Here is a 15,836-nt window from a genome sequence, read left to right on the forward strand (position 1 = left end):
ACAAGCTTTGTTTCCCCCCAAAGGAGTTCAGGGAATAATTTAATTGTTGGCCTGTTTGGGGAGATGTTGTTTTCAGCCAGGCATCTCATGGACCCAACTGCAAAGATTTTCAGAGCCTAAAGCAAAATCAGCTGCCTTTTTTGTTCTCCTGAAACAAGTAGTGGTTGAAACAAGGATTTTAGGATTGCTCACTTATTTTAAATTCTGTGATACAGAAGTGGCAGCAATAAAATCATTAATACTCCAAGTAGGAGTGTGTTCTGTCCTCCAGGTTTATTCAGAAAGTGTCTTGTGTAGCTGATAAAGTTACTTACAGGGTAAGTATCCCTGTACTTGCAGAGATATAGGGAACACAGTCTTTTTGGCAGCAGAGGGATAATCTGTGCTTAATAAATATCATTTTTGGGAATTCCCTGGAGGTCCAGTGGTTAGGACTCTGCGCTTTCACTGCCGAGGGCCCGGGTTCAATCCCTGGTCGGGGAACTAAGATCCTGCAAACAGTGTGAGCGGCCAAAAAAAAAAAAAAAAAAATCCTTTCTGGATGTGTACCTTAGAAACTAAGAAACTCACATCTTCTATCTGGTGATTCAGGTCTCTGAGCTAAGGCACATACATAAAGGTCTGTTAGTAAAAAGGGGTGGTAGGTTTAGTGAGGTTCTGTATTTAATTAGTTTTTTTTGCAGACTGCAGGGAAGGTTTGCTCTTTTGTTTGGGATAATTCATCTAAAAACCTGGTGTTGAATTTCATATATGGGAGCTTTTATATAGGATTTCTTTCTGTCACTAACCACACAGCTTTTATGTGCCTTCCCTTCCTTCATTTATGTTTGTGATCATTAGAATAACCCTGTGAAGTAGTATAGAGAAGTTATCTTCATTTTATAGATGAGGAACTCAAGGCTCAGAGAAATGAAATATTTACATTTTTGTAGTAAGTTGCAGAACCAGTACTGGAACCTGGGTCTTCTGACTCCTGGCCTTGCATTCTTTAAATTGTACCAGCTATCCCACTTTTAAAAGAACGTATGAGACACAATTGCAGTCATACATACTCCATCTCCAAGGGAGAATGGATGTATTCTTGTCATGGTATATTGACCTAAAATTTTCTGCTTGAAATTACCCAGATTCTGAACTTGTTTATAGAACGTATACTTGAGGAATGGTGAGAATTAGAAGAGTCCACAGTCCTTGAGGTTTTCTTTGATGATAATATCTGTAACTGCATCAAATACAAATTTGACATTCTGGGTGTCTGTGGCACAGGTCATGTGACTGTAGATTTCTTTGACATCTTTTCTCATGTTGAGGTCAAGGAATTGACGCTTGATATAATTCCCTGCATCCTCGTAAGAGTTGTTCCCTGGTTTTCCAGAAAAATAGTGAAGAAGTGGGATAAATTAACCCTTCTTAGTTGCTCACTTTTTAAGTGACTCACTTGATCCTCGAAATGTTGTATTAGACAGCTGCAGTTGGGGGCCTATTTTTAGAGGGAGGGCCCTCTCCTTTATTGCACTCCAGTGTTTCCCACTTGAGTTGAGCAAAGAAATTGAGGAGAGAGGTGTCTCTGTGTCTCCACCCTTGGTTTCTGGCAGTTATCATCTGAACAGTTGATGGGTCTCCTGAATCTAATGTCTGCTCTATTCCAGAGACATCTGAATTTAAACCTCTAACTGAATGCTCAAGTTTCTCGGGTTAGACATCCAAATATCACTTGGACATTATAAAGCTCATAGGAGGAACTGAATATTAAAGGGATAAGGGACCATCAACTTGGCAAAGCAGAGGAGTTACACTTACTACTCCTTAAAGACAAGTTCCTTTATGTCTCCTTGGTATAGGAAATGAGGCAGCCCCCCGTCATTACTATGAAAGAATTGTCTCCAGCCCCTGGCACTTACCATCATACTCCGGAAAACAAATGCTGAGATGGACTTTCTTGAGTTTTTCCTCAAAGAGGTCCTTCTTGTTGAGAAAGAGGACAATGGAAATAGCCACAAAGAACTTGTGGTTGCATATACTGTTGAACAGGTGCAGTGACTCATGCATACGATTCTAGTAAGAGGAAACACCATCAGAGATATCAGGTTGGGCTTACGGGATATCTGTCTACTTCCTGTTCTTGCTCCCCTTGAAGAAACCAGTGTTCCAAATGTAAAAGGAAAGGTAGGGAACACCTTATCTCTTTCTTAGTGTGGTAGAGTAGAGCCAAAGAGATCTGACTTCCTTCTAATCCTCTTTATATCACAACTGTATGATTTGGGGGAAAGTACTGAGCTTTTCTGAATCTCAGTTTCCCTATCTCAGGATTATTATGAAAGTTAGATGAGATCATGTATGTATAGTGTCCATGATAGTAGGTGGTGTATAGGTGTACAGTAAATGTTATGCAGATCTTTGGCAACCAGGGCACAGCTTAGGACTTTGATATCCTTAAGGGCTGCTGATTCAGGGTTGAAACTGGGCCCAAGTTAATATATGTCCACGTACATCTCCAGGATGATTTTGATAGCCTTCTGTTAAAAAGTCCCAGATCTCAGTTCAGGCAGGAACATAATAGGGATATTTGGCCCTTGTGCCAAATGGTAAGGGCTAAAGAATTTCCCAATGCCACAGCACAAGCACTTCTACCTTATTTCCTTCTCTGATTGTCACTTTCAATGAGTGAGAAGTAGTGCTATAATCTGCAGAGTCCAGAGGTTACCCAGTGCTCCAAACCAGCCTATTGTTAGGGAGCAGACCTTTAGGGTCTTGAAGTGTGCTGTTAGCTGACTTGGGCTCAATCTTTTCACCTAATAAAGAAAACTAATTAGTAGCCTTTTTTCATTGCTAATACTCCTATAAAAACCCTTCAAGACCTTCTAGACTTCAAGGTTAAAGATGGAAGAGATCTTGGAAAATGAATGGCTCTCTAAGACATTTTGGCTAGAAGATATTCAGAGTGCTCTAATGTCAACCTGAACCACTAAGAAGAAGGGAGAAGAACTGGAGCGGGGGATAGAAGGATAGAAGCTTTGTCTTCTATCGGTAAACTGTGGGCCTCTGTTTACAGAGCAGATGTATATGTAAAATTGTCGTTTTCCATGCCTTTGACATGCCCTGCCTTAAACTTGGAAGGTACCTGGATGGGCTGACACTGTTCCTGCAGAGCTCCTGTCTTGTAAAACTCCACAGGCTCAAGAGAACCACCCTCAGGTAGTCCTCCAGCTGCCAATTTAAGTGGCATGTGAGAAAACTGGTTTGCCAGTCTCTCTGTAGTCCTGTTGACACTGAGTATATATTTAGGCTTCCAAGTGAGGTTGGTATGCAACCCCTCTATCATGTTGCATAAAGATACACATCGTACGTTGTTCTTTCTGCTCTTATCATTTTCATCTATCCTTTACTTCCATAGGCAGCCTGAGAGACTACTAAGTGTAACTCCTTTGCATTGCCAAGTTAATGATCACTTATCCCTTTAATACTCAGTATCTCTTGTGAGATTTTTGATGTCCCAAGTAATACTTGGATGTCTAATCGGAGACCAAGCTCTCAGTAAATCTGGAGCTCTAAAGTGCTAACCTAGAACCTGCAGAAGAAGAGGTTTTTCTAGAATTATTTGCCTGAGACATTGGTCTGCTAGAAGACTGCTAGACTATTAGTGTTAGCTGAAATCACCCAAGTTGGGGTAATGGAGTGACACAAAGTTTAGAGGAAGGGTCATGGGGGAATTAGCTATCAAAGCTGCTTGGTGCAAAGGTCACTCACCACTTCGTCATCTTCCACCAGCACCATATCATAGGCACTGAGGGCTGCACAGAAAATGACGCAGGTGACTCCCTCAAAGCAGTGGATCCACTTCTTTCTCTCTGATCTCTGCCCTCCCACATCAAACATCCTGAGAGAAGAAACACCTGTTTTCAAACGTATACCCAATGTGTGACCCACATGCACTTGGTGTTTACCCCACAGAGGTGGCAACTTTGGGGACAGTTAGTAAGATGGGAAGTGGAAAGGAAAGGGGGAGAGGTAGGAGTAAGTCAGACTGGGCTTTTGTGAAAGCCAAGAAGCATACCTACGTCCCTTTTTGGGTATCTGACGTGCTCCCAGGGAACCATGTACTCACCTGAAGTTCAAGTCTGACAGAAAACTTGGTCTCAATAATGCCTGTGGTTTTGACTCTGGATCGTAGCACATCTTGCTCATTAGGGAGGTAGTCAGGGGCTGTAATTCGGTCTAATTGATTCAGGTAGCTGGAAAAAAGTGATTGGCATTGATAATATTAAATTTTCCACAGCCAAAGTCAAGGAAGGTGAAGGGTTTTACCCAAAGGCATATAGCTAACTTAGTGATAGAACCAGCCTAGAATTCATATTGTTAAATCTAGGAGTCTTTCCTTCAAACCCTCTTGTGTCCTTACAAAAGGAAGTGTGGGATGGGCTGAGGGACAAGCCCATTTGAGGCAGAGGTTCTGTTCCATTTAAGTCAAGTCAGATAACTTTTCCTTGTGTTTCACCTGACTACAAGGTTTTCTAGACCCTTGAATGAGACTTGTTGGTTTAAATGGGTGCCAAAATTCCATCAAGAAGCAGAAGTAGATTAAAAGAGATTTTAGAAATATATGAGATGTGAATCAGTCCAATGCATGGACCTTGTTTATATCCTGAATCAAGTTGAAGGGAAAACATTTGAGATAATTGGGGAAACTTGAACGAACACTGACTTGGATATTTGATGACATTAAGGAATTATTAAATATTTAGATGAGATGATTATGTTGTGATTCTTTTTTTTTTTAAAGAACCTTTATTTTTTAGAGATAACATAGTGAAATTTTTAGGATGAAATGATATATCTGGAGTTTACTTCAAAATATTCCAGTGGGGAATGGAAATAAAATGAAACAAGAGTGGCCATCAGTTGGTAACAGTTGAAGCCAGGTGATTGATTGTATTATTCTGCTTTTGTATTTGTTTGATAGTTACCATTAAAAAGTAAATAAATAAAATAAAAAAAAAAGGAAGGCAGATGTGAAGTGAGAGGACTGAGAGAAAGAGGGAGGGCAAATTAACTATATGCCAGACATTTTCACATTTAAATTCTCATTTAACCTCATAAACCTTCAAGTTTCATATCCCATTTTACAGATGAAGGAAAAATCCAGAAGAGTTAAATAACTTGTCCAGGACAAGAGGCATTGTGGTATATTGTAAAAAACATTCAACTTTGTGGACAAATAGACCTGGATTTAAATCCAGCCTCTGCCATTTATCTATATGACTTTGGGCAAGTTAATTTACTTGTCTGAACCTCAGTTTTTCCATCTATAAATAGGACTAATAAAAAATACTATCTACCATAAAGGCATATTGTGCAGATTAAATGAAAATGTGTACCTAATGCACTGAGCAGTGCCTAGGCCTGAGTGAGTAAGTGAGTGAGTGCTCCAGGGATAGTAAATGATAACTTTATTATAAGATTAGGTGATAAAACAGGGGCTAAACCCAGGTCTGTTTGACTCTGAAGCTCATGCCCATCTATGATACCATGCTGTTTGAGGTAGGATTGATAAACTCTGTGTACCTTATCTTTTGGGGACCAACTTTGCAAAGTTGGTGCTCTCTAATCCCTGACCAACTTTCTTTGGTTTGCTCTGGCAGTTTGTATCCTGTGCCCTGGCACCTTGACATAAGATGCTATGGGTGAAGGAGATTTTCATTTTAGGCTAGTGGCTTAAGTAGAGCCTGTGTTGCCAGCTAGAAATTTCAGCCCTGAGAGGGCCATGATGAATCATGCCTCCTAGGAGAATGCATGGCAGAACTGCAGGGCTGTATTAGTGTTCATGATTCTGAAAGGAGAGGCTACGTGTTTGATTTAAGAAGACAGGGGCTGAGGGCTGTTAAACAGAGCACCTCTGTTTTGAATTTTGAGTCTTCAGCTTTGTAGGCTGCAGTGAACCAGTGGAAAGCAATACAGAGTGGTGGGAACTGTGGCAAATGTCCCAATGTAAAGGCATTAAATTCAAAGCATAGTAAAACACTGCTCAAGCCTAACAAGACAGGCATGCAGCCTGAATTCAGTCCTTGGGTCTCCGGCTGTCAGTGCCTAAAATTTTTGGCTGGCTGTGATTTCTCCTAGAAGGTTGCTGACATCTCATCCCACCCCCTCCCCAATCAGAGTCTTACTAAAATGCCGAGTCATTGAGCTGGTACTCTGCAGCTCTGTCAAAGCAGGCTTGCACCCCACTATCCTTCCACAACTTCTTGATGACCTCCACCAGCTCGGGAGGCATAGTGCCCTCCTCAATGGAGTCAGCCAGGTTGTTGAGCTGTCGCCCATCATCCTGTAAGGCAGAAACCAGGATGAGAATTACACAAGAGTAATGGCTTTCCAGGAGGCTTTTGGGAATTCTGCTGAAAGGAAAGCATTTTGCATTGCAACCAAAGCCTAAGGTGGAGATAGTGTCCAGCAAAGATTCTAAATAAACACTGATTAATTTTTGAGGGTGCTTCTGAGATGTAGAAGGTGGCAATATATCCAGTCCTGGGATGCCTAGTGGATAACAGAGGTCCCAGGGGCTTCCTCCGTGGTGTGTCCATCTTCCATCCTTAGTCCAAAAGTGAGTGTCCTGCCACAAAATGTGGGTCCTCTGCTGCAGGGAGATTGGAAATTTAAAGACCAGATTGACCATGAAATGGACAAGATGATAGACAGGAACCTATCACCTTTGTTTTTTCAATGATTCAAATCTAGGAAAGGGACAATACTGGAACTAGGAATTTGGCTTATAAAAGTTACACAGCCAGGGCAAAGAACCCGAGGGGAACAATTTAAATGGTAAAATAAGACAAAAAGGCAGAGGAAGCTGAGAGCAGATTTTTTTTTTAATAAACATTTATTATAAAGGTAGGAATTGCATGCTTTGCTAGGACTGAAGTAAAAAGATTTAAAGCTCAGCACGTGGGATTTTAGTTACATAAACTTTTTTCTGACCCATGTTTCCTCATAGCTTGTTGGCCACTGGCCTGTTCTCATTAGCCTTTCCTCCCACCCTTAACCACATAGCGTTAACCACGTACCGCACAGCTTGCTTCAGCAAAGTCAATGCCCAGTGTGGGCATGGCCCGGATGATAGCCAGGATGGACTGTAGCACATTCCCATAGATGATGGCCTTGTACTCCAGGCATTCTTCTGGTGAATAGCCATCCTGATGAATGATCCTGCAAGGAGGAGACACCCAGCCCTTCGTTGGACCTGAGTAACCAGACCTAAGGGATTGGGACTCTGGGAGGATTTAAAGGGTCATAAGAATCCAATCTCTGTATTCTTACTGCTGTCCCAAAGTGGAGAGTGAGGGACATGGGGCATGCAGATGAGGGACATAGGGAATAAGATCCTTTATATCCTTTACATCTGGGTTCCTTAAAAACCCAGATAAAGAGCCCTTTATCCTCCATGCTTCCGCTGGCTCTACTGACTTCTTCACCCTACCTCAGTCCTTTGGGGCTTTGTTCCTACTCACTTCATCTGTTTGACGACAGTGCTCTTTCCTGACTCCCCAGCACCTGCAGGGAGAAATGCTTATGCTTCGTATTTCCACCGGCTCTCCCCAACCCTCCAGTAGATGGCCCGTGAGAAGTCTAAGCCACTGCTCACTTGGGAGCCTTGTTAGGGGAGAACACATAGGGATGATTGCTGCCCCAATTTCTGTCAGCTTTGAGCTCAGGCCATTTGATCTGGAATTAGAGGAGAGTTTCTCAACCTCTGCATTATTGACACTTTGGGCTGGATGGTTTTTTCTGTGGAGGGCTGTCCTGTGCATTGTAGGGTGTTTAGCAGCACTCCTGGCAGAGGCCAATAGCACTCCACTCTTCCAGCTGTGACGACCAAAAATGTTCCCGACATTTCCAAGTGTCTTGGGGTGGGGATGGGGATGTACAAAATCTCGTTGAGAACCACTGATAGATTCAGGGGAACTCTTAACACATTTCTGCTCTGCCTGTTTTTACTCAGGAGAGTGATCTTGGGGTGGGATTAGAGAAAGCTGGATCACCTCACTGAAATACTATGTTTTCGTTATCTTACTGTTTCCATTATTGACTAAAATGTTCTTATATCCTCATTCACACTCCACTCCCCCTCTACCAAGGACCCGCATACCCTTCAGCTCTCTCCCCCACTCTATACTATCCCTGATGCCTTAACCCTCCCCACTTATCCTGTGCTTGGTCCCTCTAAGCTTCTTATCCTGAATGTAGAAGAAAGCTGCTTAGGCTTAAAAGATCTCTCAGTGGCCTTGCCATCTCTTTCCCCTCTGTAGCCTCCTGGGCTCCTTGGAGTCTGCTTACAGAGATGTACTCTTCAGTGTGTCCTTAGGGCCATGCCACAGATCAGCTGAGGGAAAGGAGGTGCCTTAGTTTGGGGCTCTAGTTCCCAGGCTCCTCATGGGTTTGGAAACCCAGCCCAGCCAGCCAGTCTTCTGCGATAAAGATCCTACCTGCTCCAGCTTGCCTACCTCTGTACGACCATTGGGGTTTTTTCCTAAGCCAGGTGTCCCAAACTCTATTGTTTTGCCTCTGTTTACAGCCATGATCAATTTCTGACCGACTGAGGTGCTTTTCTTTTTTCAACACAAACCCGTGATCTGCTTAGGAGCTCATCAAGCTGATGAGCCTCCCATCTGGCAGGGGCTTTAGAGGCAGCTGCTGAATAGAAAGCCAGGAAAGGACTTTTCTAAAGACTCCTTTCCTCCCCACTCAGGGCTCCCCACTTCTAATAGTTCTACAGATTTTTTTACTGAAAGCAAGGAGAAGGAACCAGTATACTTGGTAAGAACCATTAGGCCTATCCTTGGGACTACATGACACTGATTATATGGTAGGACTTCTGAGTCCACTGTCCTCTTCTGAGTCCTTGACTCAGAGTTCTGTGTTTGCAGATTCAGTAAGTGTCTGCAAGCCCAGAGTTCATGATAATTGCTTAAGTTGCTAGGTGTTAGGTTTGGTTAAATTTGGAGATGGGTAGGTGCATTCTGGCCCTCACACTATTCCTGGTTCAAGGAAGAGCAGAACAGTTCCAGAGTAACTTTGGCATTCTGCATCTCATTGGGGTGGCTGTGCTCAGCCCTAGAGCTCCTGATCCCCTAGCCTGAGACTGGATGGGGAGAGGAAAAATGACCTGCCATCCTTCCTCCCCACACAGTGGGCTAGAACCCACCTACCATCCAGGATAAGCAGGAAGGAGCAGTACCTTCTCCTTCTCTGGCTCATCTTCCCATCTCGCTCACCCAGCAATAGCAGCTTGACGGTCTTGGCTTCCTTGTCAGCATCCTCCTGCAGCTTCTTTTCTAGCTCTTTGGACCTCTTGGCCTGTTCTTTGTCCTCAGCACTGGCTCCACTCCCCATCTTTCTGCCGTCTCCTCCTTGGTGGCTTCCTCTGGCCCTTAAGCTTCCCTTCTAGGGTTTCCTATCTGAGAGATGGAAGATAAGGAAAAAGTAAATTGGGATCATGTATCAGTTTCTTAGTCCTCCTAAAAAGCCAGTCTATAGGGAGCTGGGTGAGGGAGCGGGCTCTATATTCTTGTACGCTGCCTGTCTTGCCTGAGACTACGTACCCCAGCCAGAGACCTACTTAGTCTAGGGATTGTAGCCTTTATATCTAGCAATGTGATGGGTTGAGCCAATTAAGAGCTCAATATGACAAAGGGCAAAGACAAGTGTTTATGTAACTAGGGAAATGATGTGCTGGATTCTGACATGGGAGGATAGGATGCAGATGCTGGAACTCTCTGGAAGAAGATAATGGTTGCCCCATCCTTTTGAGGGACTGATCCCCTAAAAGTCTCTTCCTTCTTAGATTCACTTGCATCTTAGAGCTAGAGATTAGAGACACAAACAGAGGAAGCTCTCCCCATGTTGAGACTCCAGATTACACAGCTTCAAGGCACCAACGCACACTCTTCCATCATAGCAGGCCGGTCCTGGCAAGGAATTTTTGTTTGGGGTTTACCCCTTTTTGGAAAGATTAGAAATGTTTCCTCCAGCTCCTCCAGTTGCTGCTGCACCAGGAAGCTATTAACATTGTTCCTTTATGTTGGCTCATCTCTTTATACATACTCCTGTTATTAGCACTTAATCACTTCATTATTGTCTGTTTTACAGATGGGTTTCCTCCAGACTGAATTCCTCCCCCCGAAGGTCAGGTACCAAATCTGATTCATCTTTGAATCCTTCAGACCTTGTGGTTTATTAGTGGATCCTCAATGAAGTTTTGATGAATGAGGGAAAGAAGGAAAAAGGGTATGTGGTAGAGAGAACGGGGCTGCTTACCCACTAAAGCCACCTGGGGCCTAACTTCACTTGGCAAGTGAACTTCGCTGATATTTAGTGTGGAGGGTTTGTGCTGCCTCACATGACAGTGCTTCCTTGGGAAATTAGACTCTAGCCTCTGGCTCCTCAAAGGTCAGGGCAGCCCTTCCTCTGGCTCTCGTCGCAGCTGCCCCTTCCCAGGGAGAAATGAGCGTGCAGCCTACGAACTGCTTCACAGACATATCAGACTCTCTCCATTGGTCATACTTCTCTATGCCAATTATTTCAGTTTACTTAAATGAGTTGCTGTGGAAGCTCCTCAGAGGGACATACTTTAGAATGTTGCTACAGAAAATGTGGTGAAAGGCCCAGCACAGATCACCTGGGATCTTCTTGTAAGTGCAGAATCTTAGGCCTTAACACAGATCTTCTGATTCAGAACTTGCATTTTAACAGGATCACAGGTGACTCTAAGGATACTAAAGATTGGAAAGCTCTGCCCTAGGGAGTACTAGAGAACTGTTTTTTCCTCAAACTGGCCAAATCATAAGAATTACCTGGGATGCTTGTTTCTGTATTTCATCAAATCTTAGATGGCACTGAATGGAAGATCATTCTGATTTCAAAGAGGTTAATATATGTGTGTTTTTAAAAGAGTATGTTTTTAGAATCAATAAGTTCCAGTAGTAGTGCCAATTCTAGAGCCTGAGAAACTGTATTCTAAACTAATACAGTTTGAAAAACCCTGATCTAAAACAGTGGTTCTCAGCTTTTGGTATATATTGGAATTTACCCAGAGAACTTAAAAAAAGAAAAAAGTACTGATTTAACTGGTCTGGAGTGCAGTCCGGGCATGAAGAGTTTAAAATTTCCCAGGTAATTCTAATGCGTAGCCAATGCAGAGAAACACTGAGCTCCAAGTATTTAACTTGCTCTTTCCTTTTAGAGTGGAATTGCGCAGCAGTGGCCAGGTAGACTGAGAAAGTGGGAGGTTAGAACCTAGGTCTCCCATCTACTGGGTACCCTGAGCTATCCCTGATCACCTTCCTCCTTCCCACCGCCTCTCGCCTGCATATCTGGGTATCTGGCTGAGAAGCCCTGGGCCTGGAGCCTAGACTCTCAGGGTTGATGGAGAAGTAGGCAGCCGCCAAGGTGCCTTCCATGGTGATCATCTTTTCCCAATCAAAAATTGGCAGGTGCTTATTGACTTAAGGGAAAACAAGAGAGTCTTTGAAATTGTGACTGTCTTGGAATCTTGGCTATAAAGTTTCAGTAATGATACCTCACCAGCCCTGCCTAAACTACCCACAATATTGGTAACTTATACCTAGGCCAGAGCTGCGCTGCAGCCTGCACTGTTCAGAGCAAGGAACTGCCAGGAACTGTGCTAGACAGTTTACGGGGCTTATCTCAGTTAATTCTCACACTGACTTCAAGCTAAGTGCTCTTGTCCCCAAATTACAGACCAGATAACTGAGACTTGAGGGTTAAGTAACTTTTATTCAAGGTCATATAGCTTAGTAAACAAACCAGGCAATCTTTCTTTCCACTACCCCACAAAAGCAGCCAGAGAAAGAACGTTGGGCAAAAAAAGACAGGCAAATGCATGAGCTCAGTAACAGCAGCACTTGCATTGTTAAAGGAACCACTGACTTGTTTCACAAGTGGGGAAAATGTTTGAGCTTGTTCCTTTTTTAGCTACCACCTCAGCAAACTTCTGTGCTGCTTCTCCTTGTTTCCTAGCTTGCTGGGCTCCCAATTCCCACTCCTAAGCTATGGGAACTCCTGGCCCTCACCTGCCCTCTAATTGCACAGACCTGCCCGCTACTATGCATGGACCATCCTGATGCCTCCTGCCTCCTGTCTTAAGCTCCTGTGCCTTTCCTGTGGCTGTCCTCCTTTATTATCCCATTTGGGTTCAGTGTCCTGGTAGAGTAGGTGCTATTCCCATTTTAGAGGTGAGTGAACTGAAGCACAGAAAGGCGATCCACATGTTACTAAACAAGTTAGTATCAGAATCAGCTAGAGCTCATGTGTCCTAGTCCACAGCCCTTATAACCCCCCAAAATTTTTTAGCTTCTTTAGCAACAGACTTTATTGTTTGAATAGTTACAATATTTTGAATGAAAGAAAAAAAATCATTGTTTTCCAACTAATTTAATCCTGCTTCCTGAGTTAAGAGGAAGTCTCAGGACCTGTCTTATACCCAGTGGTAGGGATTGTGTGTAAAGCCTTGTCCCAGCTGGAGTTGGGGAGCGGGCATGAAGAAAGAGGAACTCCCTTCAGGGCCTTCCAGTCCAAAGGAAGATTTGGTGTAAATGCACAGAGAAACAATTTAGTTACAGGAGCACTGTGCTAGTGCTGGAGAATTCAGAGCTGTTTAAAACCTAGCCTCTACCCCTGGTAGAAAAGACAATTGCACATCTCACTGTCAAATTGATAAATTCTCTAGTAGAAGAAGGGAGGGAAAAATTGTAAAATGAACAGACTTTCAACAGAGAAGCAGAACAACAATAGAAATGGGGGATAGACATTTGGAGGAGAGGAAAGAGCATGAGAAAAAGCATGGAGGCATGAGGTACAAAGTGTGCTCAGAGAAGACTGGGAAGTTTGATATGACTGGACTGGAGTAAAAGAGTGGAACGTGCATGGAGGGGAGGGCTGGGAGACGAGAATAGGAAAGGAAAATTGGGGCTAGCCAGTGAAGGGCCTTGAATGACAAAGGGTTTGGCTAAAACCCATTTAAGACTTACAAACAAGTATGGTTGGATACAGCTGCATGGTGCTATAAACAATGCGGGGTGACTGGGGTGGGGGACTGGCTCCTGGGAGAAGCTGAGAAAAAGCTGAACAGCTTGATTCTAGAAGGATCTAGGCATAATGTTTGGTTTAGGAAACTCATGGCCAATGATCTTTTTGAGGCTGCAGGTATTCTCTCCCAAGTCTAATATCTGCTGAAAGTGGTTTGACCTTGGTAGGAGGCTGACGTCACAGGTGAGCATCAGATGAGAAGCTAAGAGAAGCAGTTCTTCAGAGAATTAAGGAGTGCATTGTCAGTGGGGGCCTAAGATTCAGGGAGGGCCATTCCAGGAACCATCTGGGGTACAGGCTAGGCAGTGAGGAAGCTGGTTTCAAGCTAGGGAAGATCCCAGAGGCTCAAAGACAACCTTGAGTCCCCAATATGAAAACAGCTGGAGGTCAGAAAGGATGACTCACTCCTTCATTTCCCAAACTGTTCTACATAGACAATGAAACCCCACTAAGATTCTTGCTGATGTTGTGTAGGTGGGGAGATTGAGGCTTAGCTGTAATCAGGGCAGACTTCCTAGCAGGGACAGCATACTGAAAGTCTAGAAATAGGGGAGGGTTATAGGGTGAAGGGTGTGTTGTAGATGGGACTAGGGAGGAGCATGAAGGGACTAGTGAACTGGTTTTCCTAGGTAGGGTGGAGGGCAGGAATTGCCACCTATGGGCTGGTTAGGTAGGTAGGTCTGGATTAAGGGGGAATCCTAAAAAGACCTGGCCCAATGCAAGATACCACCCTTTAAAGTTATGTCAAAATTTGCATTGTATCAGAATATAGATGACCTTCTACATGGTTACCTGGGACTTGATTTTTAATTTTGAGATTTATTTTATTATTCAATGTTGAGAGCCCAACAGCCTCAAAATTCCTAAAGGCCCCAAGACTAATTTAGTCCGGGGATAAGACATAGGAGAGTCTTAACTAGGTGGGATGTGGAGGCTATTACAGATTTTTATAGACTTTTGTTGCTTTCCGTTTCTTTGATTATAAAAATCATGGATATGCATTGTAGACAGTTTTTAAAATGCAAGTAAGTATAAAGAGGGACATAAATATAAGCCATAATTCCACCACTCACCAATAATCATTTGTTACACTTTTTGATGTGTTTGTTTTCTATGCGTATATGTCACATAATTAGGGTCATACTGTATGTACAGATTTGTGCATCCATTTTTTTCACCTAACTTTACATTGTAAACATTTTCACCTTATTAAGAGATTCTTCAAGAACAATTTTTAATGGTTGTATTTCATTGTATGCATATGACCTAATTTAAACATTTTCCTATTGTTGGACCTTTAAGTTTCCAACCTTTCTATGTGATAAACATTGCAGTTATGAACAATTTTGTGCACATTTTTCTTGCAGCGCTTTTTAGAAGAACAATTTCCTGGAAGTGGAATTACTGGATCAGATAATATGAACCTTTTTAAGACTCTTGAGTAGACGTTGCCAAATGGCTTTCAGAAAGATTATATCAGTGTTTTTTACCACCACCAGTAGGATATGTGTGTGTCCCATCTCACTAACTACCCCCTTGCCTGCTTTAGGATTTTTTTTTCCTTTAATCTTTGCTAATTTGATGGGTAAACATGGTATCTCCTAGTTCTCTTTTTAGTTTTATTGATTCTTTGTGAGGTGAACTTTTCCCCCCCATGTTTACAGAGGCCATGGTTTTTTGAGTTTGTCCAGGGTGAAGAGCAGTAAGTAGGCAGGGATCAATGGAGGCAACACCAGGTGCAGGTAGAGAATAGGGTTCAGGGTCCACAATCCAGTCTGGGTAGGAGGGGAGGAGGCAGAGTTCGGGAAGGAATTTGGTTGGGGTGGTGAGAACTGGGAGGAGCTGGACAAACAGCATTAGTACAACTGGGTGTGGGGGCAAAGGGCTCCCACAAGGTGGAGACACAGGAATAGACTAAGCTGCTAATACGTTTAATTATGTGCAGTGACGTTATAGGGCCTTTCTCCCACGGGTTTCCTTTAAGTAGGATTCTCTGCCACTTGGGAGTAGGGGTTCTGGTTGTGTGGGGTATCTGCAGTCCCCAAAATAGCCCAGCACCCCTTCTTTATAGGCTGCAAGGTGAATCAACCTCTGAGAGTGTCAACAGGGGGCCAAGGCCAAAGCACAGCAATGATATTATGGAACATTAACTGAGTAGTAACTACAAGCCAGGCACTTAACTTATATTAGTTCATTTATCCTAACAACTACCATATAAAGTGGGGTCTCTTACACTCATTTTATAGAAGAAATAGAAGCACAGAGAAGTTAACATTCCCAGTGGCAGTCAGGAAGTAGGTGGGGTCTGGAATTGAACCACACTGGCTACAGAGCCTAAGCTGTTGACCAACAAATACAGAAATAAATGTGGGAAGGAGAGTCAGAATTGCAGGACACACCCTGCCTAGCTACGCCTGCCGGGAAGGACTTCTGCTAAAAGAGAACCCTGGCACAATAATAATAGCTATCTTTTATTGGGCACTGGCTTTGTGCCAGGTATCACGCAAAGGTGCTTAACGTTTCATCGTCACAATAACCCCTTTGAGTGAGGTACCGCGATTACCCCATCTCACTTTATTGGTGAGGAAGCTGACGCACAGAACTTCCCCAAGACGCTGCCGGGCGGATGCTGAGTGGCGGCTGTCCACGTGGCGCCGGGAAGAGGAAAAATGGCGGGGGCGGGGCCGGGCCGGCTTGGCGGGGGAGGGCCCGAGCAGGGGCGGGGCCACGGACCTGGC

General features: G+C 43.6%; 1 protein-coding gene across 1 annotated transcript; it reads right to left on the minus strand.

Moving 5' to 3' along the window:
- Nucleotides 1-1,172: 1,172 nt before the first annotated feature.
- Nucleotides 1,173-9,384, minus strand: GNAT2 (G protein subunit alpha transducin 2). The gene is given in 9 exon segments (XM_068540443.1): nucleotides 1,173-1,363; nucleotides 1,902-2,055; nucleotides 3,748-3,877; nucleotides 4,106-4,120; nucleotides 4,122-4,232; nucleotides 6,165-6,322; nucleotides 7,059-7,200; nucleotides 7,503-7,545; nucleotides 9,267-9,384. Coding segments are annotated over 9 exon segments (1,062 nt in total).
- Nucleotides 9,385-15,836: the final 6,452 nt, after the last annotated feature.

Source organism: Eschrichtius robustus, chromosome 3 (genome assembly GCF_028021215.1).
Source record: "Eschrichtius robustus isolate mEscRob2 chromosome 3, mEscRob2.pri, whole genome shotgun sequence".
Taxonomy (NCBI): domain Eukaryota; kingdom Metazoa; phylum Chordata; class Mammalia; order Artiodactyla; family Eschrichtiidae; genus Eschrichtius; species Eschrichtius robustus.